Consider the following 27942-nt stretch of genomic DNA (forward strand, 5'->3'; position numbering starts at 1 on the left):
TATCTCTTTCTGTTGCCTAGGCTGGAGTACAGTGGCATAGTCAAGGTGCACTGCAGCCTTGAACTCCTGGGCAATTCTGCCTCAGCCTCCTGAGTAGCTGGGATTACAGGCATGTACCACCATGCCCAGTTAATGTTTAAATTTTTTGTAGAGACAGGGTTTTGCCAGGTTGCCCAGGCTGGTCTGGAACTCCTGAGTTCAAGTGATCTGCCCGCCTCGGCCTCCCAAAGTGCTAGGATTATAGGTTTGAGCCACGCACTGGCTTATTTTTTAATTTTTAGGGATACATAATAGTACATGTGAGAAACATTTCTTTTTTTTTTTTTTTTTGGTGTGAGATGGTGTCTCGCTCTGTTGCCCAGGCTGGAGTGCAGTGGCGCAATCTCGGCTCACTGCAACCTCCACCTCCTGGGTTCAAATGATTCTCCTGCCTCAGCCTCCCAAGTAGCTGGGATTACAGGCACATGCCACCACGCCCGGCTAATTTTTTGTGTTTTTAGGAGAGACGGGGTTTCATCATGTTGCCAGGGTGGTCTCAAACTCCTGACCTCAAGTGATCCGCCCACCTTGGCCTCCCAAAGTGCTGGAATTACAGATGTGAGGCAATGCGCTTGGCCGAGAAACATCATTTCTTTTTTGTGTGTGTGTGTGAGATGGTGTCTCGCTCTGTTGCCCAGCCTGGAGTGCAGTGGCGCGATCTTGGCCCACTGCAAGCTCTGCCTCCCGGGTTCACGCCATTCTCCTGCCTCAGCCTCCCGAGTAGCTAGAACTACAGGCACCCACTACCACACCAGCCTAATTTTTTGTATTTTTAGTAGAAACAGGGTTGCACCGTTTTAGCCAGGATGGTCTCTATCTCCTGACCTCGTGATCCTCCTACCTCGGCATCCCAAAGTGCTGGGATTACAGGCGTGAGCACCGTGCCTGGCCCTTTTTTTTTTTTTTTTTGAGACAGTCTTGCTTCTTTGCCCAGGCTAGAGCACAATGGCCCCATCTCTGCAACCTCCGCCCCCTGGGTTCAAACAATTCTCCTGCCTCAGCTTCCCCAGTAGCTGGGATTACAGGCACGTGCCACCACGCCCAGCTAATTTTTTGTATTTTTTAGTAGAGATGGGGTTTCACCCTGTTGGCCAGGATGGTCTCAATCTCCTAACCTCGTAATCTGCCCTCTTCTGCCTCCCAAAGTGCTGGGGTTACAGGCGTGAGCCACTACACCCGGCCGACAAATATCATTTCTTAATATAAGAACCAAACTTGCCTGGTTGGATCTTACATTTAGGCATTCTGTTTGGTAGGTAATTTTCTCTTATAGGGTTATTAGGTTTTATAAGATTTCATCTAGGTTGTGTTTATGGAATTCAATGAAAAAACATTTTGTAATCTTTTCAAATAAAAATTATCAACTAAATTTAAAGTTTTGGTAAATTTTAAACAGTGTGGCTTGATAAATCAATTTGTCTCTCAGTATAAAAATAATATAAGGCTGATGAATTTTGAGAATGGAATAAAGGTCAGGCACGGTGGCTCATGCCTGTAATCCCAGCACTTTGGGAGGTCGAGGTGGGCAGATCACCTGAGGTCAGGAGTTCGAGACCAGCCTGACCAATATGGTGAAACTCCGTCTCTACTGAAAATACAAAAGTTGGCTGGGTATGGTGGTTCATGCCTGTAATCCCAGCACTTTTGGAGGCTGAGGCAGCTGGATCACCTGAGGTCAGAAGTTCAAGACCAGCCTGGCTAACATGGAGAAACCCCATCTCAAGTAAAAACACAAAAAATTAGCTGGGCATGGTGGCATGCGCCTGTAATCCTAGCTACTTGGAGGATGAGGCATGAGAATCACTTGAACCCAGGAGGCAGAGGTTGCAGTGAGCCAAGATCACGCCACAGCACTCCAGTCTGGGCGACAGAATGAGACTGTCTCCAAAAACAAAAATAAACAGTACTTTGGGAGGCCAAGGCGGGTGGATCATCTGAGCTCAGCAGTTTGAGACCAGTCTCACCAACATGGAGAAACCCTGTCTCTACTAAAAATACAAAATTAGCCAGCTGTGGTGGCCCATACCTGTAATCCCAGCTACTTGGGAGGCTGAGGCGGGAGAATCACTTGAACCTGGGAGGCAGAGGTTGCGGTGAGCCAAGATCGCACCATTGCATTCCAGCCTGGGCAACAAGAGCAAAACTCTGTCTCAAAAACAAAACAAAAATTAGCTGGGCATGGTGGTGGGCACCTGTAATCCCAGCTACTTGGGAGGCTGAGGCAAGAGAATCGCTTGAACCCAAGAGGTAGAAGTTGCAGTGAGCCAAGATCACACCACTGCACCCCAGCCTGGGTGACAGAGCAAGACTCCATCTCAAAAACACAAAGGAATAAATTTGTTTTTCTTCTATTAGAGTATAATTACCCTATCTGCACTTTTGTTCATATTTAGATATAATTGATGATCATGTTGAAGATGTTACAGGAATTCAGCATTTGACAAGTGATTCAGACAGTGAAGTTTACTGTGATTCTATGGAACAATTTGGACAAGAAGAGGTAAAAATGACATTTTCTGATTGGTGTATTTTCAAAGTGGTGTATTAGAATTCAAACTTCCATTAGTAGCAAATATACATACTGTTTTTCATTTTGAAAATATACCCCTAAAATGTTTAAACATTTGTATTTTAAACTATTTTTTTCCGAATTGAAAAGTATGTAAAATTCTGTAAAAGTCAAAGAAAGAAAAATTAATAATAACTATTCTAATATAACTATTAATGTACATATATTTATAAATATTCCAGGAGACATGGGATGGGGATGCAGAGGAAACACTTTTTATGCTAGTCCCTATGTTTGAAACATGTATTAATGTTCAGGAAAATTGAATTATCTTCTTTGTTGTTGTTTTTGTTTTTTAGAGGTGGGGTCTCCATCTGTCGCCCAGGCTGGAGTACAGTGGCGCAATCTTGGGTGACTGCAACCTCTACCTCCTAGGTTCAAGCAATTCTCCTGCCGCAGCCTCCTAAGTAGCTGGGATTACAGGCATGTGCCACCACACCTGGCTAATTTTTATATTTTTATTAGAGACAGAGTTTCACCATGTTGGCCAGGTTGGTCTCAAACTCCTGGCCTCAAGTGATCTGCCCTTCTCTGTCTCTCAAAGTGCTGGGATTACGGGTGTGAGCCACTGCACCCAGCCTAAAAATAGGTGCTTGATATGTTGCCTAGGCTGGTCTCAAACTCTTGGCCTCAATCAGTGCTCCCACCTTGGCCTCCCAAAATGCTGGGATTACAGGTGTGAGCCACCGAGCCTGGCCTGAATAATGTTCAGCCAAATAAGTCTGTTCTTCACATTGACTGTAATTCACTGGATTGAAATTTTTAGTGGAAATAATTTTTAAGTTTCAGTTAAGATCCAGTATTGGAAGAGAAAACTTCAAAAAAAAATTATAAAACATCCATGAATTCTTTTTCTCAACTTTTTCTGATAATGATGACAGTGGTATTTTAATTTTAAAATTTTTAATTTTAATGGGCACAAGTAGGTGTATATATTTATGGGTTAGACTGGGCACGGTCTCACACCTGTAATCCCAGGAGGCTGAGGCAGGAACTTTGCTTGAAGCCAGGAGTTTGAGACCAGCCTGGGCAAGATGGTGAGACCCCCATCTCCACTTTATTTTTGTAAAATATAAAAAATAAAATAAATATATATTTATGGGGTACATGAGATATTTTGGTGCAGGCATATGATGTGTAATAATCACATCAGGGTAAATGGAGTATCGATTATTTCAGGCATTCATCATTTCTTTGTGTTCCAAACATTCCAATTGTACTCCCTCAGTTATTCTAAAATGTACAACAAAGTATTGCCGACTATAGGCACTCTGCTGTGCTATCAGGTACTAAATCTTCTTCATTGTATCTCTATCTCCATGAGTTTAATTGTTTTAATTTTTAGCTCTCACAAGTAAGTGAGGACATCTGAAGTTTTTCTTTCTGTGCCTGGCTTATTTCACTAAACATAATACCTTCCAATTCCATCCATATTGCAAATGACAGGGTCTCATTCTTTTTTATGGTAGAATAGTACTCCATCGTATATATGTACCACGTTTTCTTCATTCATCTGTTGATGGTCACTTAGGTTGCTTCCAAATCTTGGCTGTTGTGAACAGTGCTGCAGTAAACATGGGAGTGCTGATACCTCTTCAGTATATTGATTTCCTTTCTTTTGGGTATACAGCCAGCATTGGAATTGCTGGTCATGTGGTAACTCTATTTTTAGTGTTTCGTTTTTTTTTTCCCCTTTGAGACGGAGTTTCGCTGTTGTTGCCTAGGCTGGAGGGCAATGGGGCGATCTTGGCTCACTGCAACCTCCACCTCCCAGGTTCAAGTGATTCTCCTGCCTCAGCCTCCCGAGTAGCTGGGATTACAGGCATGCGCCACCACGCCCGGCTAATTTTGTATTTTTAGTAGAGACAGGGTTTCTCCGTGTTGGCCAGGCTGATCTCAAACTCCCTCAGGTGATCACCTCAGGTGATTGCCCACCTCGGCCTCTCAAAGTGCTGGGATTACAGGTATGAGCCACCACACCTGGCCTGTTTGTTTTTTGAGGAACTTCCATACTGTTCCCCATAGTGGCTGTACTAATTTTACATTCTCACCAACAATGTACAAGGGCTTCCTTTTCTCCACATCCTCGCCAGCATTTGTTATTGCTTGTCTTTGGGATAAAAGCCATTTTAACTGGGGTGAGATACTATCTCATTGTAGTTTTGATTTGTATTTCTCTGATGATCAGTGATGTTGAGCACCTTTTCATATACCTGTTTGCCACTTGTCTTTTGAGAGATGTCTTTTCCGATCTTTTGCCCATTTTTAATCAGGTTATTAGTTTTTTTCCTATTGAGTTGTTTACGCTCCTTATGTATTCTAGTTGCTAATCTGATGAGGGTGGTTTTGACAGCTATATTTCTGTTTGGCCTTTTTATATCCTCTCCCCATTCTGTCTCCTACCTACCTACCCTGTTCTAATACACTTCAGTATGTCTTATACAAAATCATGTATCTTTTGCCTCCCTGAAATGATTTTAACTTTTTGTGTTTTTCTCCTTTTCTCATTTCATAATGCAATTAAATCTACCTCTTAGTTTTCTCAAATTTTAAAAACACATGAAGAAATTATCTTTTACTTAAGGTCAAACACAGATGAGTAGCGTAGGCCAGTCATGGTGGCTCACACCTATAATCCCAACACTGTGGGAGGCCAAGGCAGGTGGATCATTTGAGCTCATGAGTTTCAGAGCCGCTTGGGGAACATGGCAAAACCCCGTCTTTACAAAAAATAAAAAAATTAGCCAGGCGTGGTAGCTACTCGGGGAGGATGAGGTGGGAGGGTGGCTTGAGCCTGGGAGGCAGAGGATGCAGTGAACCAAGATGGCACTGCACTCCAGCCTGGGCTGTAGAGCCAGAACTTGTCTCCAAAAAAAAAAAAAAAAAAAAAAGCAGCATAGATTGGAAGAATAATGATAAGGAACCCAAACTGAGAATGAGTGAAATTAGTAAAAAATGAAAATGATGAAAAACCCAGATTCCCTTTTATTTTTTCTTTTTAAAAAAGAGATGTTTGGGGAAGATTGATGAAAGGGACCAGATAGATATTAATTTCAGTAAATATCTGGCTGCTAAATTATAGGTTTGTTCCTGTTTTCTCTCTCAATCAGTTAATGGACTAAAGCTCAAGGGGCTGTCTGACCTGGCTTCTGGAGTGCAGTGGCACAATCTGGGCTCACTTCTGTCTCCTGGGTTCAAGTGATTCTTGTGCCTTAGCCTTCCAAGTAGCTGGGACTATAGGCATGTGCTACCCTGCCTGGCTAATATTTGTATTTTTAGTAAAGACAGGGTCTCGCCATGTTGGCCAGGCTGGTCCTATACTCCTGGCCTCAAGTGATCTGTCCACCTTGGCCTCCCAAAGTGCTGAGATTACAGGTGTGAGCCACTGTGCCTGGCCCCTTGCTGGCCTCTGTTAACACCACTCTCCTATTTGGTCATTGCTCACCACCCACCCTGGCCATCTCTTTGTTTCTCTAATGTGTCAAGTCCCTTCCCACCCCCCCCCCCACTTGTACATCCTCCCTCTTCACTGAGGACTCTTATATACCTTTTATATCCTAACTCAGATGTCCCTTTCTGAAGGAAACCTTAGATAAGATACCCACCTCTTCACCACCTTCACCAAGTCCAGTTAATGATAGGTTGTCATCCACCAAAGTCTTAGGTGGGTTCTTTTAAAAACATATTTAGGCTCTGCCCACGCAGTAGTCATTCTTTATTCCTTTACTTTCTTAATAAACTTGCTTTGACTTAAAAAAAAATATTTAGGCCGGGCGCGGTGGCTCAAGCCTGTAATCCCAGCACTTTGGGAGGCCGAGACGGGCGGATCACGAGGTCAGGAGATCAAGACCATCCTGGCTAACACGGTGAAACCCCGTCTCTACTAAAAAAATACAAAAAACTAGCCGGGCGAGGTGGCGGGCGCCTGTAGTCCTAGCTACTTGGGAGGCTGAGGCAGGAGAATGGCGTAAACCCGGGAGGCGGAGCTTGCAGTGAGCTGAGATCCGGCCACTGCACTCCAGCCTGGGCGACAGAGCGAGACTCCGTCTCAAAAAAAAAAAAAAAAAAAAAAATATTTAGGACCAGGTGTGATGGCTCACGCCTATAATCCCAGCACTTTGGGAGGATGAGGCGGACGGATCACGAGGTCAGGAGATCAAGACCATCCTGGCTTAACACGGTGAGACCCCGTCTCTACTAAAAATACAAAAATGAAAAAAAGTAGTTGGGCGTGTTGGCGGGCACCTGTAGTCCCATCTACTTGGGGGGCCGAGGCAGGAGACTGGCGTGAACCCGGGAGGCGGGGCTTGCAGTGAGCCGAGATTGCTCCCCTGCACTCCAGCCTGGGTGACAGTGCAAGACTTAATCTCAAAAAAAAAAAAATTTTAGGCAGTAATCTCTAAGCGTAAGGTAAGCATAGAAATTTAGATGTTTCTTTAATAACAGACTCACAAAAACAATTCACTGGCCAGGCGTGGTGTCTTACGTCTGTAATCCCAGCACTTTGGGAGGCCAAGGTGGATGGATCATGAGGTCAGGAGATTGAGACCATTCTGGCCAACATGGTGAAACCCCATCTTTACTAAAAATACAAAAATTAACCGGGCGTGGCAGTGCGTGCCTGTAATCCCAGTACTTGGGAGGCTGAGGCAGGAGAATCGCTTGAACCCGGGAGGTGGAGGTTGCAGTGAGCCGAGATCGTGCCATTGAACTCCGGCCTGGTAACAGAGTGAGACTCTGTCTCAAAAACAAACAAACAACAACAAAAAAACAATTCACTGCCCAGGCTTCTTGACTCTGTTCGTGGACAAATCATTCTTGTCCCATTTCTTCCCTTCAGGTAGGAAGCAACATATGAATTAAAGACATTTTTTAGTTAAAGAATATTTCCAATAATGACATGAAAGAAAATTTTAGGAAAACAGTATTTCTCCTATTGCTGTAAAAACTTTGTGGTGTATAATTCATGTTTCTAGCTTTTAACTAAGTGTCATTTTAAATTTGTAGTCTTTAGACAGCTTTACGTCCAACAATGGACCATTTCAGTATTACTTGGGTGGTCATTCCAGTCAACCTGTGGAAAATTCTGGATTTCATGAAGATGTTCAAGTACCTCCTGGAAATGGTAACATTGGGAATATGCAGGTGGTTGCAGTGGAAGGAAAAGGTGAAGTCAAGCATGGAGGAGAAGATGGCAGGAATAACAGCGGGGTGCCACACCGGGAGAAGCGAGGTGGAGAAAGTGATGAATTCTCTAATGTCAGAAGAGGAAGAGGTGTGGATTACCTTCTTTCTTCCTTCACTATATTTACTGATTTTCTTATTTATTTTTGAGATGGAATCTCATGCTCTGTCACCAAGGCTGGAGTGCAGTGGCACAATCTTGGCTCACTGCAATCTCTGTTCAAGTGATTCTTCTGCCTCAGCCTCCCGAGTAGCTGGGATTATAGGCACCCACCACCACGCCTGGCTAATTGTATTTTTAGTAGAGATGGGGTTTCACCATGTTGGCCAGGCTGGTCTCGAACTGATCTCAGGTGATCCATCTACCTTGGCCTCCCAAAGTGCTGGGATTACTGGCGTGAGCTGTGCCCAGCCACCTGACTAATTGAAAAAGTTTTTTTTGTAGCGATGAGCATCTCACTGTGTTGCCCAGACTGATCTCAAAATTTACCTCCTTGATAGATTTTTCAAGATAGAAGTCTTGAAAACAGCATCAGGCACCTCAGTGCCCATTTTGGGGTTTAACTTGGCAAATAGCTGTAATTCAGTTTCCCTTTTAATCCCCGACAATGCTTGATGCAGGTTCAGCTGTGGGAATTCTGCTGCAGTGGAGGTCCAGGATGCTAAAGGGCAATGAGCTAGACAATTTCCTGTTTATTATTCAAAACAAAACTTGCCCATTATATTAGCAAATGTAAAATTTTGTAATATTCCATTCCTGCAAGGGTAGGGTAACGCAGTAGTACCTTTTATAGTCTGCAATGTAACGCTGTTTCAGCCTTCTGAAAAATAGCTTGGGAACCTTGACCCAGTTGTTATCCTTTAATCCAGTAATGATTCTTTTTGGAATCTGTCCTAAAGAGATCAGGGGAAATTTGGACGAGGATTTACATACAAAACCATTCATTGCAATTTTATTTGTAACAGAAAAAATTTGAACTCATCCTACCTATCCAAAAGTGGAGAATGGTTGAGTGAATTATTTCATAACCTAACTAGGGAATTTATGTAACCATTTAAGTGTTTTTGGAATAAAATTTAATGATGCAGATAAGTGTTCATAATATGATTTTAAAACTAGGACATAAAAATCAATGTATAAGGGGGTAGTGCCAATTTTGCAAATATATGCCCAGAGAAAAGAATGGATGGCTATATAACAAAATCTTAATAGTAGTGAGATTTCTATAAGGAACACACAATTTAGAATAAGAAGAACACATTTAAAATCCTTTGGATGTCTGGGCATGGTGGCTTACTTCTGTAATCCCAGCACTTTGGGAGGCCGAGGCAGGCAGATCACTTGAGGTCAGGAGTTCGAGACCAGCCTGGCCAACAAAGTGAAACTCCGTCTCTAGTAAAAATACAAAAATTAACCGGGCATAGGTGGCATGCACCTGTAATTCCAGTTGCTTGGGAGGCTGAGGCAGGAGAATTGGCTGAACCTGGGAGGCGGAGGTTGCAGTGAGCCATTGCACTCCAGCCTGGGCAACAGGGTGAGACTCTGTCTCAAAAACAAACAAATACCTATGGAGATTTATGATGTAATGAAACAAAAAGAAAATGACCAAAAAGGCAAAAGTAGCTCTTTATTGTAACTTTTAATACTCTAAAGAAGTAGTCTTCAGGGCCAGGAGTGGTGGCTCATGCCTGTAATCCCAGCAGTTTGGGAGGCCGGGGCAGGTGGATTGCTTGAACCCAAGCATTCGAGATCAATCTGGGTAACATGGGGAGACCTCGTCTCTATTTAAAAAAAAAAAGTCTTTGAATTTTTTCAGTCTGGTTACCTTACTAATAAAGAATGTTTGAGCATGCACTCCAAATGTGTGTATTATTTCTGAATTATTTGCATAATGTATTAGTATATTGTGTATATTATAGAACCTTAGCAAAAAATTTTAGAATATATCAATATGAATAGAAGTTTACAAATCAATTCCTTTGATCTCAGCAGTTTATTTTATGTACTTCCTGATTGCTTCTACTCCACTTTGGAAGTTTATTTTTTTATTTTTTTGAGATGGAATATCGCTCTGTCGCCTAGGCTGGAGTGTAGTGTCATGATCTCGGCTCACTGCAACCACCGCCTCCAGGGTTTGAATGATTCTCCTGCCTCAGCCTCCCAAGTAGCCGGGATTACAGTCGCATGCCACCACACCCGGCTAATTTTTATATCTTTGGTAGAGACAGGGTTTCACCATGTTGGCCAGGCTGGTCTTGAACTCCTGACCTCAGGTGATCCACCCGCCTCAGCCTCCCAAAGTGCTGGGATTACAGGTGTGAGCCACTGCCCCCGGCCACACTTTGGAGATTTAGATCTAAAAGAAATAACAGGAAAATGAATAAAACATAGTTTCTACTTGTGTAAGAATTAAAACAAGCTTATTTTTGCCTCTTAAAATAGGACATAGGATGCAACACCTGAGCGAAGGAACCAAGGGCCGGCAGGTGGGAAGTGGAGGTGATGGGGAGCGCTGGGGCTCTGACAGAGGGTCCCGAGGCAGCCTCAATGAGCAGATCGCCCTCGTGCTGATGAGACTGCAGGAGGACATGCAGAATGTCCTTCAGAGACTGCAGAAACTGGAAATGCTGACTGCTTTGCAGGTAAACTTCCAAATGTGTCATACCTTCTTCTGCTTATTGATTCTGGAAAGCAATGTGGAATCTCTGTTGATCATATTTACATAAATTAATGTATTTTACTGACTTTTTAGAAAATAGAAGGCTGGGCGCGGTGGCTCAAGCCTGTAATCCCAGCACTTTGGGAGGCCGAGGCGGGCGGATCACGAGGTCAGGAGATCGAGACCATCCTGGCTAACGGTGAAACCCCATCTCTACTAAAAATACAAAAAATTAGCCGGGCGAGGTGGCAGGCGCCTGTAGTCCCAGCTACTCGGGAGGCTGAGGCAGGAGAATGGCGCGAACCCGGGAGGCGGAGCTTGCAGTGAGCTGAGATCAGGCCACTGCACTCCAGCCTGGGCGACAGAGCGAGACTCCGTCTCAGAAAAAAAAAAAAAGAAAATAGAAAGAACTGACTTTTGAAAATATTGTTTAAGAGAAGGCTGACCAAGAAACTAATTACTGCTTAAAATAATAGAAAAATGGCTGGGCATGGTGGCTGACGCTTGTAATCCCAACACTTTGGGAGGATCACCTGAGTTCAGGAGTTCGAGACCAGACTGGCCAACATGGTGAAATTCTGTCTCTACTAAAAATACAAAAGTTAGCCAGGTATGGTGTTGAATGCCTGTGATCCCAGGTACTTAGGAGGCTGAGGCAGGAGCGTGCCGTGAACCTGGGAAGCAGAGGTTGCGTGAGCTGAGATTATGCCACTGCACTCCAGCCTGGGTGAGAGAGTGAGACTCTGTCTCAAAAAAAAAAAAAAAAATAAATAAGTAAATAAATGAAGGGAAAAGGGTTCATAGGAAGAGACACTACAGCTTGATTTATAGTTTCAACTGTGGCCTATGATAATCCCTGAACTCAGCTGCCCTTTCTTGAGTAACATTTGTTGGAAAGAATAGAGAAGTAATTAGCGTTGGCTCTCTGACCTAGCTGCAAACATTACACAACATTGAAGCATCACGCTGTAACAGATGTTAAGAAGTATTTGTAAGGATTAATCAAAGAAGATGTGCTTCCATTGCAAGATAAACACATTAAATGTAGGCTTATGTAAAGAAACTGATACCGCAGGCTTTCCTAAACAACCACCATGAATATCTTTGTCTTTACCTAATCAGTAAGTGACTCAAGCTATCACGTTTTTTTAAATTATATGTATCTCCAGGATTCTCAGTTACTTGTTGTTGTTATTATTATTATTATTATTATTATTATTATTATTATTTTGGGGTTTTTTTGAGATGGAGTCTCATTCTGTCACCAGACTGGAGTGCAGTGGCAGGATGTTGGCTCACTGCAACCTCCACCTCCCGGGTTCAAGCGATTCTTCTGCCTCAGCCTCCTGAGTAGCTGGGACTACAGGCGCACACCACCATGCCCGACTAATTTTTGTATTTTTAGTAGAGACAGGTCTTCACCATGTTGGCCAGGGTGCTCTCGATCTCTTGACCTCATGATTCACCTGCCTCAGCCTCCCAAAGTGCTGGGATTACAGGCATGAGCCACTGCACCCGGCCTGTCAGTTACATATTATTATTAATCAGACTGCAAATTCCTAGACTTCCAGGAGTCTATGAATGCCTTAAAATACTATGCACATTTGTCTTTGATCTTGCATTTTTGACAAGAGAGGACTTGTTGTCTTCATCAGATCCTCAAGAAGGTGTATAAAGAAAAAGAGTTTAAAGTAGTACCTTATGACCAGGTGTGGTGACTCACACCTGTAATTTCAGCACTTTGGGAGGCTGAGGTGAGTGGATCACTTGAGGCCAGGAGTTCGAGACCAGCCTGGCCAGCATGGTGAAACCCCATCGCTACTAAAAATACAAAAATTAGCTGGGCGTGGTGGTGCGTCCCTGTAATCCCAGCTACTCAGGAGGCTGAGGCATGAGAATCACCTGAACCCCATTGGCAGAGGTTACAGTGAGCCTAGATCACGCCACTGAACTTGGCTCACTGTAACCTCCACCTCCTGGGCTCAAGTCATCCTCCCACCTCAGCTTCCCAAGTAGCTGGAACCATAGGTGCGCACCACCACGTCTGGCTAAGTTTTGTATTTTTGTAGAAACAGAGTTATGCCATGTTGCCTAGGCTGGTCTCAAACTCCTGAGCTCAAGTGATCAGCCCACCTCGGCCTCCCAAAGTGCTTGGGATTATAGACGTCAGCCACTGAGCCTGGCAGGCTCTATTTTTTTTTTTCTTTTTAAAGAATATTTTACATATATTCAATATCTTTAGTGGTATTGAAATTCTGCTAACATTCTTTTGATGTATTTTCTTAGACATTTACTTTTTCACTGTTATAGAAAACTTTAGGCTAGGCCCATGGCTCACACTTGTAATCTCAGCACTTTGGGAGGTCAAGGCAGGAGGATAACTTGAGGCTAGGAGTTCAAGACCAGCCTGAGCAACATGGCAAGACCCTGTGTCTACCAAAAAAATAAAATTAAAATAGCTAGGCTTGGTGGTCGGCCCAGCTACTCAGAAAGCTGAGGCAGGATGATAGCTTGAACCCAGGAATGCAAGGCTGCAGTGAGCCATGATCTCACCAGCCTGGGCAACAGAACAAGACCTCATCTCTACAAAAATACAATATAATAATAAAATAAAGTTGAAAAGATTTTGATTTAAGGACTTTTTTCCCTTAAAATTTGAATAATTCACTTGGATGACTCATAGAAAAAATAAATTGGGCCAGGCATGGTGTCTTATGCCTGTAATACCAACACTTTAGGAGGTTGAGGTGGGTGGATCACCTGAGGTCGGGAGTTTGAGACCAGCCTGGCCAACATAGTGAAACCCCATCTCTACTATTAAAAATACAAAAATTAGCTGGGTGTGGTGGTGCATGTCTCTCAGCTACTTGTGAGGCAGAGATTGCAGTGAGCCAAGATCATGTCTCAAAAAAGTCAAGTATGTAATGTAATAAGACTGTAAACATAGGAGTTTAGATTTATTTGAGGTTTTATTTTGATAATTTTATGCAATTTGAGCTAAAAATATAAAGCATCAAAGTATTGTTTGGCTTGCCGCCGTTTTAGGGAACTTGTCCTTTGGTAAGTATTAGTTTCAGGATAATCTAAGTATAGTTAGCAGAAAAATACTGAATAAACTAATATTTCTATGTTCCAACTGTTCTATACATAAAGAAAACAAAAGCAACCCCCCAAAAAACCTTAATATTTCTGCCTTTTAAAAAAGATGAGAAATAGAAAAATTACTGTGTCTTTCATTTTTTCAAAGCTAAGTCACTTTCACTTGCATTTACAGGCAAAATCGTCAACATCAACATTGCAGACTACTCCTCAGCCCACCTCACAGGTAAGACAGTTTTTTAAAAATTTAAATGCCAGGGTTTCATATGTTTTGTTTTGTTTTGAGACGGAGTCTCACTCTGTCGCCTAGGCTGGAGTGCAGTGGCGCGATCTCGGCTCACTGCAAACTCCACCTCCTGGGTTCATGCCATTCTCTTGCTTCAGCTTCCTGAGTAGCTGGGACTACAGGTGCCCGCCACCATGCCTGGCTAATTTTTTCTATTTTTAGTAGAGATGGGGTTTCATCATGTTAGCCAGGATGGTCTTGATCTCCTGACCTCATGATCCACCTGCCTCGGCCTCCCAGAGTGCTGGGATTACAGGCGTGAATCACCAGGGTTTCATATGTTACAATACATTTAGAATATATAAAATCTTTAAATCATTTCAAATGAAATCTACCTTTGCAGTGAAAAAATACTTGTTTTGTATTTGTTTAAGTCTGAACTACTCCTGAAAGCCTGCTTCCTAAATTATATTCTGAAATGCAGAATATCTTCCTCTTTTCATCAGGAGTGAGATTTGTTACTAATTTTCTTTTTTTGAGACGGAGTCTCGCTCTGTCGCCCACGCTGGAGTGCAGTGGCCGGATTTCAGCTCACTGCAAGCTCCGCCTCCCAGGTTTACGCCATTCTCCTGCCTCAGCCTCCCGAGTAGCTGGGACTACAGGCGCCCGCCACCTCACCCGGCTAGTTTTGTGTATTTTTTTAGTAGAGACGGGGTTTCACCATGTTAGCCAGGATGGTCTCGATCTCCTGACCTCATGATCCGCCCGCCTCGGCCTCCCAAAATGCTGGGATTACAGGCTTGAGCCACCGCGCCCGGCCGCTAATTTTCTTTTCTACTTTCAAAATTATGAATTAGGTATGTTTGTAAGTTTATACATGCAGTTGGTGACAAGTTTGTTGTATTTTCTCAGAGACCATCTTGGTGGCCCTTCGAGATGTCTCCTGGTGTGCTAACTTTTGCCATCATATGGCCTTTTATTGCACAGTGGTTGGTGTATTTATACTATCAAAGAAGGAGAAGGTAAGACCAGTTTTATCATTTGAAATGGTGTATAACTCTCATAACCTATAGTAGAGTTTTAAGCAGCAATTAAGGAATGCTAGGTCCCTTTTATAGATACATCCATCATCATAGTGAACATTCTATATTTATCCTGAGACTGAAACTACCTTGGAAATGTTATCTTGTGGATTCCTAGGTACTTGTTAGACTTAAAAACATTTTCACTTGAGAGCATCTGATGGATTTACACGCCTTTGATTTAGGCAACAACACAAAAATGACTACACGCTGCTTTTCCTTTTTCTTTTTTTGAGACTGGGTCTCGTTTTGTTGCCCAGACTGGAGGGCAGTGGCTCTTCACAGGCATGATCGTGTGCACTGAAGCCTCAGACTCCTTGGTTCAAGTGATCCTTTCCGCCTCAGCCTCCTGAGTGGCTGGGACTACAGGCATGTACCACTGGGCGCAGTTTATATGGATTTTAAATTCTATGGTTTGTGAGGCAACACAATGTTCTTAAAGGCACGATGGCTCACACCTATTATCCCAGCACTTTGGGGAGGGCGAGGCAGGAGGATTGCTTGAGCGAAGGAGTTTGAGACAGGCCTGGGCAACATGGGGAGATGCTGTCTCTATTTTAAACAATTAATTAAAAAGGAATTTGGAGGTACCTTTATTTTAAAAATTTATTTTATTTTATTAATTTGTGTTTTTGAGATGAAGTTTTGCTCTTGTTGCCCAGGCTGGCGTACAGTGGTGCCATCTCGGCTCACTGCAACCTTTGCCTCCCAGGTTCAAGTGATTCTCCTGCCTCAGCCTCCCAAGCAGCTGGGATTATAGGCATGTGGCACCACGCCCAGATAATTTTTGTATTTTTAGTAGAGATGGAGTTTCACCATGTTGGCCAGATTGGTCTCAAACTCCTGACCTCAGGTGATTCGGCCTCCCAAAGAGCTGGAATTACAGGCACGAGCCACTGTGCCTTGGCCGGACGTTACTTTAATTTGAGGGCTGGAATTTCAGTTTGGGATGACAAGATACTTCAAATAGGTCAGAAAATAATAGATTGGAATCCCTGAAAGTAACTCTGAGTCTGTCCATGTTAGGAATAACCTGAGGCCAAACCCTTGGGTTCAAGAAAATCCTTAAATCTAAAAAGTTGCCAGGTAAGATGGCTCATGTCTTTAATCCCAGGACTTTGGGAAGCTGAGTTGGGTGGATTGCTTGAGCCCAGGAATTCAAGAACAGCCTGGGTGAAAAAGTGAGACTGTCTCTACAAAAAGTTTAAAAAATTAAATAAAAAATTAGCTGGGTTGGTTGTGCATGTCTCTAGTCCCAGATACTCGGGAGGCTGAGGCAGGAGGATCAACTTGAGCCCAGGAGGTTGAGGCTGCCATGAATCATGATCTTGCCACTGCACTGCAGCCTGGGTGATGGAGTGAGCCTGTTTCAAAAAATCAAAAAAAAAGATATAGACCTGAATTTAAATCCTTTCTTTTCTTCTTCTACACATTTTCAATTCCTCCTGTGATGGTTGGGTTTAGTGCTACACAGTGTTTTACATTAAAATATCCCTGGTAATAGGAAAGAAGAACCAAGCATTTGTTAGATATGTAATAATGCTGGATATAAGCAGCAGAGCTCCGTGCCACTATGGGTAAATGTTTACATATTTTTAATGCATCTCAAAGTTCCTTTTCATGTTTCCATTGTGGAAAGTTGGGAGTTAGAGAGTAGAAGAATTTGCTTGGAAAAAAAAAAAAAAAACCCTAAAGCTTACTTTGGTTAATAATTTATTTTAGGCTTAAGATGGAAGCAGCTTATCAATTCATTAAAGACTGAAAAAACAAACCACACTCAGCTTCAACAGTCACATAAAATTGGAGTTTTTCTAAAAATTTTTAAAATGTTCCTTACTAGTAGAAGTTTTGTAAAAGGTTGTTCACTATTTCTCCTAAATATCCCTTTTAGCTGTTCATAGATGTCTCTGAATGTAGAAACTCTTTCCTATTTTTAATTTTCTACTTGGTTATTATTTAACCTTTATAAGTTTTTTACTGTATGTTAACTGTTTGATCCTTCCAAATTGCAAATTCTGCAGCACTGTGCAACTTCCTTTTGATGAGGTGTAGTATTTTTACATATTGTTTGCTTATATATGTAATAGATTAACTGTGGTTGGCGGTAGGGTCATATTTGATATGGTGGAAATAAGTTTTAGCCTTGAGGGGATTTAGACATCTTTTCATCTGGCATTGTTTAGCAATTTTTAATCTGCTAGTTAAAGGAATGACGACCAGAGAGCAGTTGTATGGTTTGGAAGAGACAGGTTCTGTGTTAGAGATTAAGAGAAAGGTCTAGAAATCTGATTAGGATGGGGAAAGTGTGGGCAAATAGAGGGTGTGCCCTACTCATAATAGGGATCATCCTGTAGCTCATCCCCCAAAACAGTGTCTAGCATGTAGTAGGTGCTCAATAAATGTGTGTTGAGTCTATGACTGAATCCCTCTTTGGGCAAGATGGCAAACAGAAGTACCATAAGACATGGAAAAGCTTTCATTTTATTGAATAAATATGCATGTGGACACCGACATACTAGGATATGTCCAATAGAGATAGGATAGTCTTATATGTATATAAAACATATAGGACTGGAGGCTGGAGTGCAGTGGCGTGATCTCGGCTCACTGCAACCTCTGCCTCCTGGGTTCAAGTGATTTTCTTGCCTCAGCCTCCTGAGTGGCTAGGACTACAGGCATGCGCCACCACGCCCAACTAATTTTTGTATTTTTAGTAGAGATAGGGTGTCGCCATGTTGACCAGACTGGTCTCCAACTCCTGACCTCAGGTGATCCAGCCGCCTCGGCTTCCCAAAGTGTTGGGATTACAGGCGTGAGCCAGCGCACTGAACCTCTGATAAGCTTTTGAAAATAAATATCTTGGCCGGGCGCGGTGGCTCAAGCCTGTAATCCCAGCACTTTGGGAGGCCGAGACGGGCGGATCATGAGGTCAGGAGATCGAGACCATCCTGGCTAACACGGTGAAATCCCGTCTCTACTAAAAATACAAAATCTAGCTGGGCGAGGTGGACGCCTGTAGTCCCAGCTACTCGGGAGGCTGAGGCAGGAGAATGGCGTAAACCTGGGAGGCGGAGCTTGCAGTGAGCTGAGATCCGGCCACTGCACTCCAGTCCCGGCGACAGAGCAAGACTCCACCTCAACAAAAAAAGAAAATAAATATCTTTTCCTTCAACATTAAAACTAATACATAACCCGGGAGGCTGAGCTTGCAGTGAGCTGAGATCTGGCCACTGCACTCCAGCCTGGGCGACAGAGCGAGACTCTGTCTCAAAAAAAAAAAAAAAAAAAAGTAATACATAAAATCTGCTGTTTTTTTTTCCTAGTGTGGAATAATATAAATTTAAAAGTAAAAGAGATTTCTTACGCTATCACTCTGTAATGAATCAGAAGAAAATTCTGTATGTGATAGGAAGAACAAAGCCTGCAGACTTCTTGTTCAGAAATAGGCCCTGAACAGTCTCCTGTGGTAACACCTGTCCCTGGTTGTCTAGCCTGACAACTCTGCTATTAAAATTATCCTTGAGTTAAATACTGAAAGCAGACCTGTTAAGTCTAAGAACTACTCTTAAACTATTACTTTATTTATTTATTTATTTATTTATTTATTTATTTATTTGAGACAAGGTCTCACTCTCTTGCCTGGGTTGCAGTGTAATGGCACAATCATTGGTCATTGCAGCCTCAAACTCCTGGGCTCAAGCAATCCTCCTGCCTCAGCCTCCTGAGAAGCTGGGACTACAGGCAGGTGTCAGCTAATTTTCTTAGTTTTTGTTGAGATGGGGTCTCACTGTATTGCCAAGGCTAGTCTTGAACTCCTGCCCTCAAGAGATCCTCCCACCTCAGTCTCTCTTGTACTGGGATTACAGGACTGAACCACCAGTCCCAGCCTAAATATTACTGTTACAAGAAAGGGGCCCCAATCCAGACCCCAAGAGAGAGTTCTTGGATCTTGCGCAAGAAAAAATTCAGGGCAAGTCTGTAAGAGTAAAGTGAAAGCAAGTTTAAGAAGGTAGAGGAATAGGCCATGCGTGGTGGCTCACGCCTGTAATCCCAGCACTTTGGGAGGCTGAGGTGGGCCCATCATCTGAGGTCAGGAGTTCAAGACCAGCCTGACCAACATGGTGAAACCCCATCTCTACTAAAAATGCAAAAATTAGCTGGTTGTGGTCTGGTGCCCGTAATCCCAGCTACTAGGGAGGCTGAGGCAGGGGAATTGCTTGAACCCAGAGGTGGAGGTTGCAGTGAGCTGAGATCATGCCACTGTACTCCAGCCTAGGTGACACAGTGAGACTCCATCTCAAAAACATAAAAAAGAAGAAAGAAAGTAGAGGGATAGAACAATGGCTGCTCGTTGCCCATTTTTGTGGTTATTTCTTGATGATATGCTAAACAAGGGGTGGATTATTCGTGCTTCCCCTTTTTAGACCATATAGGGTAACTTCCTGATGTTGCCATGGCATTTGTAAATTGTCATGGCACTGGTGGGAGTGTAGCAGTGAGGAAGACCAAAGGTCACTCTCATCACTATCTTGGTTTTGGTGGGTTTTAGCCAGCTTTTTTACTGCAACCTGTTTTATCAGCAAGGTCTTTATGACCTGTATCTTGTGCGGACCTGCTGTCTCATCCTGTAACTTAGAATGGCTTAACCATCTGGGAACGCAGCCCAGTAGATCTCAGCCTCATTTTACCCAGATCCTATTCAAGATGGAGTTGCTCTGGTTCACATGTCTCTGACATTACTTTGAAGGAAAGGATGTTTCTAACCAGTTTTCTTTTTTGAGATGGAGTCTCGCTGTATCGCCCAGGCTGGATTGCAGTGGCATTATCTCAGTTTACTGCAAGCTCCCCATCCCGGGTTCACGCCATTGTCCCGCAGTCTCCCAAGTAGTCGAGTAGCTGGGACTACAGGCGCCCGCCACCACGCCCGGCTAAGTTTGTTTTTGTATTTTCAGTAGAGATAGGGTTTCACCGTGTTAGCCAGTATAGTCTCGACTAACCAGTTTTCTTAAGCAGCCTGCCCAGGTTCCTAAATGTGCTATCATGTAATCTTGGGGACAATCAGCCTTCAGTAGAGAGGTAATAAATACAAACTTGTTGGGAGTGGAGAGGGTCTCAGGAAGAATATTCTCCAAATGGAGCCTAGGGCAGAAGGCACTGACACAAAAAGTCAGGCCCGGGCTTCTAAGGAGGAGAAGGAACCGCAGCAGTGCAGCTAGAGCAGCATTCACTGCAGTGAGGGGTAAGGCAGAATTTATTCCTGTTCCCTTATCTGTTGTTTCCTGTGACTTTTCTTCTATCATACTATACCCTCCATTTTGCAAGTTGATTTAGAACAAAACAAAACAGAAAGATCTCACTAAGAGCCTGAAAACAAGTCTAAAGTTCTGAAGACAGTGATTTATGTTCACTCTATTACCTTAGAAGATTGGGGGTTCAGACTGGGCACAGTGGCTCACACCTGTAATCCCAGCATTTCAGGAGGCTGAGGCAGGAGAATAGTTTGAACCCGGGAGGTGGAGGTTGCGGTGAGCTGAGATCGCGCACCACTGCACTCCAGCCTGGGTGATAGAGCGAGACTCTGTCTCAAAAAAAAAAAAAACAAAAAACATTGGGGGTTCAGAGACCAAGTTGTCTGCCCTTTTTTATTGTTTTAATTTAATTTTATTTTTTGAGACAGAGTCTTGCTCTGTCTCCCAGGCTGGAGTGCAGTGGTATGATCTTGGCTCACTGCAACTTCTGCCTCCCAGGTTCGAGTGATTCTCCTGCCTCAGCCTCCCGAGTAGCTGGGACTACAGACGCCTGCCACCACGCCCGGCTAATTTTTTGTATTTTTAGTAGAGATGGAGTTGCACCGTGTTAGCAGGATGATCTTGATCTCCCGACCTTGTGATCTGCCCGCCTCGGCCTCCCAAAGTGCTGGAATTACAGGTGTGAGCTACCGTTCCAGCTTTGTCTGCCCTTTTATAAATCTGCAAAGGATTGTGTGTAGTAATCTGCGTCACGCAGATTCTTGATAAGTGTTGCTAATTGTTCAGGCACCCTGTGGCTAACATTTTTGCTCAAACGTCACTCAGGCAGTTTGTCTTTACAACGATCCACATCTCTCTTGTCTTTGTCAACCATTTCAATTCTCTTCCTCCAGGGGCCTGTTTTCTTCATGGAGCTGGAATCTCCTTCTGTTATGTGAAAGTTGATCTATTGAAAATATCACTCCTGCCAAGGAGATGTACATAAGAGGATTTCTGTAGAGGATAAGGAATGATCTGATTATTTAAAATATCACTCTTGCCAAAGGAGTTGCATAAGAGTATTTCTACAGAGAGGAATCAATCTGTTATGAGAGTTTCAGGCATTTTGGCATCTTGAGTGGTGGGCAGGGTTTGTAGATTTTGGAGCAGAACTCAGATCATATGTGATTGTGTGTCTTGTGCTAACGAGCTCAGCCTTTTCTGATAGTTCATTCACTCCTCTGTCTTTGAAACCATCACATTGTATATATCCAAGTTTGGGGTTTATATGCCTCTTCCTCCTCCACCACCTAAACCGAGAGCTGTCTTGAGGCCTGAGAGCCTGCCTTGTTTATCTCTGAAAGCCCAGGGCCTGGCACAGAGCCTGGAAACTAATAGAAACATAACTCATGTTGATTAAATGAATAGTCCAGGTCGTACATCTGTTATCCTCTTACAGTTTTGTCAAGCATTTGTTTCACAACTTTTCCATTTTGATAAAATTATGAAGTCATTTCCACAAATCTTAATTGTGTCCAGTAATTAGAAAAGGGTAAGAATCTAGAAGGTAAGAGAGGATGAATGTACATTTAAATTATTTATTAAAAACTGGCCGGGATGGCCAGGCGCCATGGCTAACGCCTGTAATCCCAACACTTTGGGAGGCTGAGGTGGGTAGATCACCTGAGGTCAGGAGTTCAAGATGGCGAAATCTTGTCTCTACTAGAAATACAGAAATTGCCCAGGTGTGGTGACGGGCGCCTGTAATGCCAGCTACTTGCGAGGCTGAGGCAGGAGAATCGCTTGAACCCGGGAGGCAGAGGTTGCAGTGAGCCAAGATGGCGCCATTGCACTCCAGCCTGGACGACAGAGCAAGACTTTGCCTCAAAAAATAAGTAAATAAATAATATAAAATTGTTTGGTAATGTCAGCACTTGTAATTGGATCTTTCCTATCGGGCTGCAAGTCATATGAAGTAGTTTTATAAAGACTGTTGGTAATGTTATGGTTTTATTTTGAATTTGAATGGTATTATTATATTACTATCCAGAGAATTATTTGCATTCATACTCACAGAAAATTGGTTTTTATTTTCTTTTTAAAGAAAACTGAACTGAGGAAAATGGTATTTTCCTCAAGAAGACTACTGGAACTGGATGACCTCAGATTGAACTGGATTGTGCTGTTGACGAGAAAATCTTAGTTTGTGATGATTACATTCTTTTTTGTCCAGTAGTTTGGTTTGTGTACATATATACACATACATATTTTGCACTACACAAGCGATAACATTTTAAGGACTAATATTGCTGATACTTGAATAATCAATCTCTGCTAGGTTATAAGTAGTATACACAGATTTACCCTGCCCTTGAACTTGAAGGACATTAAATTATTAATGATCATTTGGTAACAGGTTTACCTGATTATCTTCCATAGAGTAACATAAGCTGCTTTTCAAAGGTACCATTGTGATAATGAGATCAAATTTATAAGTTATTATTTTAATTTTCTGAATTAAATAAAAGAAAGAATGCAAACCAGGAGTGAATTTCAAATGAGATGTAATCGACTTCATATCTTAGTCACGGAGTCGCCATGCCACGTAGTAGAAAACCACAGGAAGAATTCGTCATATTCACTTTGTGGGCTGCGCATAATCTTTCTTGGGCGTTCACAACTCTTGAGTTTGGTGTTCAGGCATCATTATTAAAAAGTAGAGTCCTATGTACCAGACTGAGTTTTTATAAATGATTTGCAGACTAGACATAACCCGCTGATGGAAATGGTGAAGAATGAGCTTCATGTAGGTTTAAAAGTGTATTCTGAGCCTGTAGATGATTAATGAGGTTTTTATTCAACCATACAAATGTATTCCTTTGTAATCATTTTTCTTTAACTGAGGATATCTAGTGTCTGCTTCATAGGGTGCTTTGAAATATAAAATGAAAACTTATTTTTACTGTTTTTACAGCAGTCAAAAAGGAAACACATGAAAATCACTTTTGTGCAACTGATGAACTATACAGACTGGACTCTTAACCTCTTAGTGCCTCAGTTTTTCCTTCGGGGTATACTATTTTAGATACACCTACTTCACAGGAGTACTGGAGGGATTTGCAAGCTAACGGGCCAAATGCTTCCATAGGAATAAGGCATGCCTAACTAACAGAAATTTAAGTCCCTCTTCCCCACCTCTCTCATCTAGACCAAAAAGAAGACTATAATTTAGATCCTTGGAGACTTCTCCTGTATGCCTTCCAAAACTTCCTGCTCACTTAGATACACCTTGTGCTTTGAAGATTTCTTTGATTCACTCTTTGTAGCAAATAATTTTTTTTTTTTTTTTTTTTTTTAAATGGAGTTTCTTGTTGCCCAGGCTTGGGGGGCAATGGCGCGATCTCGGCTCACTGCAACCTCCACCTCCTGGATTCAAGTGATTCTCCTGCCTCAGCCTCCCGAGTAGCTGGGATTAGAGGCATGCTCCACCATGCCTGGTTAATTTTGTATTTTTAGTAGAGACAGGGTTTCTCCATGTTGATGAGGCTGATCTCAAACTCCCAACCTCAGGTGATCTGCCTGCCTCAGCCTCCCAAAGGGCTGGGATTACAGGCATGAGCCACTGCACCTGGCCTGTAGCAAATAATTTTTAAGCATTTTCAAGATGTGTGATGTTGGGTTTAGCATCATATGTTCAGAGTGTTTTAAATAAGAAAGAATTAATCTGTTTTTAGTATACAGGATAGTTCTTTGTTTGCCTGAAAAGTATAAGAATACAATTTACTTTTCCCAAACCCTTTTTTCCTTATTATTTTCTTTCAGATAACTTTAATTATTTAATTCCACACTGATTAAAATATGTCTGTCTAAAGGGATCTACTACTATTTGCTTTTAAAAAAGTCCCTATTTATTGAGGAAAAAGTGAAGCAAGCAACTGAATTTATATGTAAAAATAACATTTAGACCTGTGGATCAAAGATTATTTTAAAAAATTAGAAATTAATTTGGTATCAGTAAAAAGTAGCTTTTCTCTTAGTATATACATAAATAAAATGAAAATTAAGAGTATAAGCAGTTGTGAATCATTACAAGCAGTCTGGGATAACTAACTCCTAGGGATAACCATTTCTATCCTGTTCCAAAGTCTTATTTTATAGTTTGAAAAGCACTTTGCACACAGTTCTTGTATATAAAAGTAAAGATGTAATTATAGGATATAGTGTTCTTGCTTTGTTTAATAAGAACCTCATTTAAACTTGACAGCTATGGTATTTTTTTAATGATCAAGTTCTTTTCTGTTTATTGTAAAACTAAGTTAAAAATAAAAGGTTAATGAGAAATGATATGGCTTTTATTACTTGTTACTGTTAGTCCATTGATTAGGTAAGAATCCAATGAGAGTAAGTAGCAGTCGCACATAAAGTAATTATGACTCTCAAAATAACGCCGTGCTATTCCATACAATTTGATAAAAATCAGAAACTGGGATGAAATTTAACTTATGTAGTCATCTAGTTGAGAATATTAGCAATTCAGTCAGATTCTTGGTTTTACTTTTTTTTTTTTTGAGATAGAGTCTCACTCTGTCGCCAGGCTAGAGTGCAGTGGCACAATCTCAGCTCACTGCAACCTCCGCCTCTCAGGTTCAAGCGGTTCTCCTGCCTCAGCCTCCTGAGTAGCTGGGACTATAGGCACACGCCACCACGCCCAGCTAAGTTTTGTATTTTTAGTAGAGACGGGGTTTCACCATGTTGGCCAGGATGATCTCCATCTCTTGACTTCGTGATCCACCCGCTTCGGCCTCCCGAAGTGCTGGGATTACGGGAGTGAGCCACTGCGCCCAGCCGGTTTCAGTTCTTATACCAAATAAATAGCTTCCCACAGCCACACAATGACCCCTAATCAACCATCTTACTATTATTATTATTATTATTATTATTATTAGAGATGGAGTCTTGCTCTGTCGCCCAGGCTGGATTGCACTGGTATGATCTCGGTTTACTGCAACCTCTGCCTCCCAGGTTCCAGTAATTCTTCTGTCTCAGCCTCCCACATAGCTGGGATTACAGGCAGCCACCACCACACCTGGCTAATTTTTTGTATTTTTAGTAGAGATGGGGTTTTGCCATGTTGGCTAGGCTGGTCTTGAACTCCTGACCTCAGGTGATCTTCCCACCTCTGCCTCCCAAAGTGCTGGGATTACAGGCGTGAGTCACTGCACCCAGTCCTAATCAACCATCTTAAATACACATCTCTGGTCTTATGTGGAAAATGATGATAGGTTTTTTTTTTTTTTTTTAATTGAGACATAAGTTTTGCTCCTGTTGCCCAGGCTGCAGTACAATGGTGCCATCTCGGCTCACTGCAACATCTATCTCCTAGGTTCAAGTGATTCTCCTGCCTCAGCCTCCCGAGGAGCTGGGATTACAGGCATACACCACCACGCCTGGCTAATTTTTTGTATTTTTAGTAGACACGGGATTTCTCCATGTTGGTCAGGCTGGTCTTGAACTCCTGACCTCAGGTGATTTGCCCACCTCAGCCTCCCAAAATGCTGGGATTGCAGGTGTGAGCCACTGCACCTGGCCTGGGTTTTATGTTTTTAATACCCATCTATGACTTGTAATTTCTACAGAATGATAAAAGTGATGTATCATTTAAGGTATCATTATTCTGCTGCATGTAATAGAAACCCAACTGTGGTGGCTTGACCAAGTAACTGGGTCTTTTCCTTCGATATAAGTCTGGAGATAGAAGTCCAGGGCTGGGAAGGTGCTTCCACAATGCCATTAGGTAGACAGGCTCCTCCTGTCTTTCTTTCTCCCATCTTCAGTGTGTAGCCTTTGTCTTCATGCTTGCAAGATAGTGAAGTACATTTAGATCTAATGTCTACGTTACAGGCAGGCACAGAGTGAAGCACAGAAGGCAATTAACAGTTGTATTTTTCCATCTGATCAGGAAATAGTAACTTTCTCGAAAGTCCCACACAGGAGACTCCTCACATCTCATTGGCTAGAACTGGCTCTCATAGTTATATTTTTGTATACAAAATTATTTAATCACTTCTCAGCCTTTTGGCTAAGATAAATGGTAGTATCCGTTCTTATTAGTACAATATCTTTTTTTTTTTTTTTTTCTTTTGAGACAGACTCTCACTCTGTTGCTCAGGCTGGAGTGCAGTGGCATGCTCTCAGCTCACTGCAACCTCCGCTTCCCGGGTGCCAGCGATTCTCTTGCCTCAGCCTCCTGAGTAGCTGGGATTATATGCGCCAGCCACCTTGCCTGGGTCATTTTTTGTATTTTTAGTAGAGACGGGGTTTTTCCATGTTGGCCAGGCTAGTCTTGAACTCAGGTGATTCACTTGCCACTGCACCCCAGCTTGGGAAATAGAACAAGACACACACACACACACACACACACACACACACACACAAGGAAGGAAAGAGAGAGAGAGAGAGGAAGGGAGGGAGGGAGGAAGAAAAGAAAGAAAAACAAAAAAAGAGAAATTTCCTTTTTAATATGTGTTGAAACTTTTTTTTTTTGAAAGAATCTCACTCTGTTGCCCAGCAGGCTGGAGTATGCAGTGGCGCGATCTCGGCTCACTGCAACCTCCACCTCCCGGGTTCAAGCAGTTCTCTGCCTCAGCCTCCTAAGTAGCTGGGATTACAGGTGCCAGCCACCACGCCCAGCTAATTTTTGTATTTTTAGTACAGACAGGGGTTTCACCATATTGGCCAGGCTGGTCTTGAACTCTTGACCTCGTGATCTACCTGCCTTGGCCTACCAAAGTGTTGGGATTACTGGCGTGAGCCACCGCGCCCGGCCTGAAGAGAACTTTTTATACCTACATAAAATCCGGCAAGGGAGTAGCAATTATTTTTTAAATTTTACTCATCACCTTTTCCCCTCTCTTCTGTCCCCTCCCATCTTCCCTTGGAGCGCTCTTCCTCTTCCACCGGAATCCAGTGATTCTGGGGATGCTGCTAAATGGAACACCCAGCTATGCCCATTGCTGGCCCATAGCGACTCACAATAACGGACATGTGACAACCTGGTCAACTTATATCCCATTCTCGTGACCACAGTGATATCCCAGTGATGGGCATAGAACCAGCAGTTACTCTCTGGGATTTATTTCACGGAACTAGTGTTTAAGCCACCCCATCTCCAGCCCCCATTAGACTTTTTAAAATTATTTTTTAATAATCCCTACTTTGGATGTAGACTTTAAAAAAAAAAATGTGTCAAGGAATGTATCCACTTCTTGTAGGTTTTCCAGTTTTTTGGCATATATTCGTTCCCAGTAGTCTGATGCTTCTTCGGATTTCTGCGGTATCAGTTGTAATGTCTCCTTTTTCATCTTTGATTTTATTTACTTAGGTATTCCTTTTTCTTAGTCTGGCTAAAAGTTTGTTGATTTTGTTTTCAAAGTAAACCAAGTTCATTTTTAAAAATCTTTTGTATTTTGGGGGGGTTTCAGTTTCATTTGTTTCTGCTGTTATCTTATTATTTCTTCTACTAATTTGGGGTTTGTTTTTGCTTTTCTAGTTAAGATGTGTTGTTAGGTGTTTATAGATTTTATTGTTATTTATTTTTTGAGACAGAGTTTCCCTCTCGTCACCCAGGCTGGAGTGCAGAGGTGCGACCTCTGCTCACTGCAACCTCTGCCTCCTGAGGTTCAAGTGATTCCGCTTGCCTCAGCCTCGAGTAGCTGGGATTACTAGCGCCACCACCACACCCAGCTAATTTTTTGTATTTTTGGTAGAGATGGGGTTTCACCATGTTGGCCAGGCTGGTCTTAAACTCCTTACCTCAGGTGATCCGCCTGCCTCGACCTCCCAAAGTGTTAGGATT

General features: G+C 42.6%; 1 protein-coding gene and 1 pseudogene across 16 annotated transcripts in view; both read left to right on the forward strand.

Moving 5' to 3' along the window:
* Positions 1 to 27942, forward strand: part of ACBD5 (acyl-CoA binding domain containing 5) — a 61000-nt gene that overhangs the window by 24378 nt on the left and 8680 nt on the right. For 14 of the 16 annotated variants that reach the window (XM_023194652.2, XM_023194657.2, XM_023194663.2 and 11 more), the window contains 6 exons: positions 2433 to 2539; positions 7616 to 7883; positions 10236 to 10435; positions 13727 to 13777; positions 14690 to 14799; positions 22192 to 24431. In XM_023194652.2, the coding sequence (XP_023050420.1) occupies positions 2433 to 2539; positions 7616 to 7883; positions 10236 to 10435; positions 13727 to 13777; positions 14690 to 14799; positions 22192 to 22204 (749 nt within the window). In that variant the 3' untranslated portion in view covers positions 22205 to 24431. Of the gene's footprint in view, positions 1 to 2432; positions 2540 to 7615; positions 7884 to 10235; positions 10436 to 13726; positions 13778 to 14689; positions 14804 to 22191; positions 24432 to 27942 lie in introns of those variants that run through there. The other 2 variants (XM_023194648.2, XM_031936208.1) reach the window with 2 other exon arrangements.
* LOC111528061 lies at positions 26147 to 26297 on the forward strand (annotated as a pseudogene).

Source organism: Piliocolobus tephrosceles, chromosome 9 (genome assembly GCF_002776525.5).
Source record: "Piliocolobus tephrosceles isolate RC106 chromosome 9, ASM277652v3, whole genome shotgun sequence".
Classification (NCBI taxonomy): domain Eukaryota; kingdom Metazoa; phylum Chordata; class Mammalia; order Primates; family Cercopithecidae; genus Piliocolobus; species Piliocolobus tephrosceles.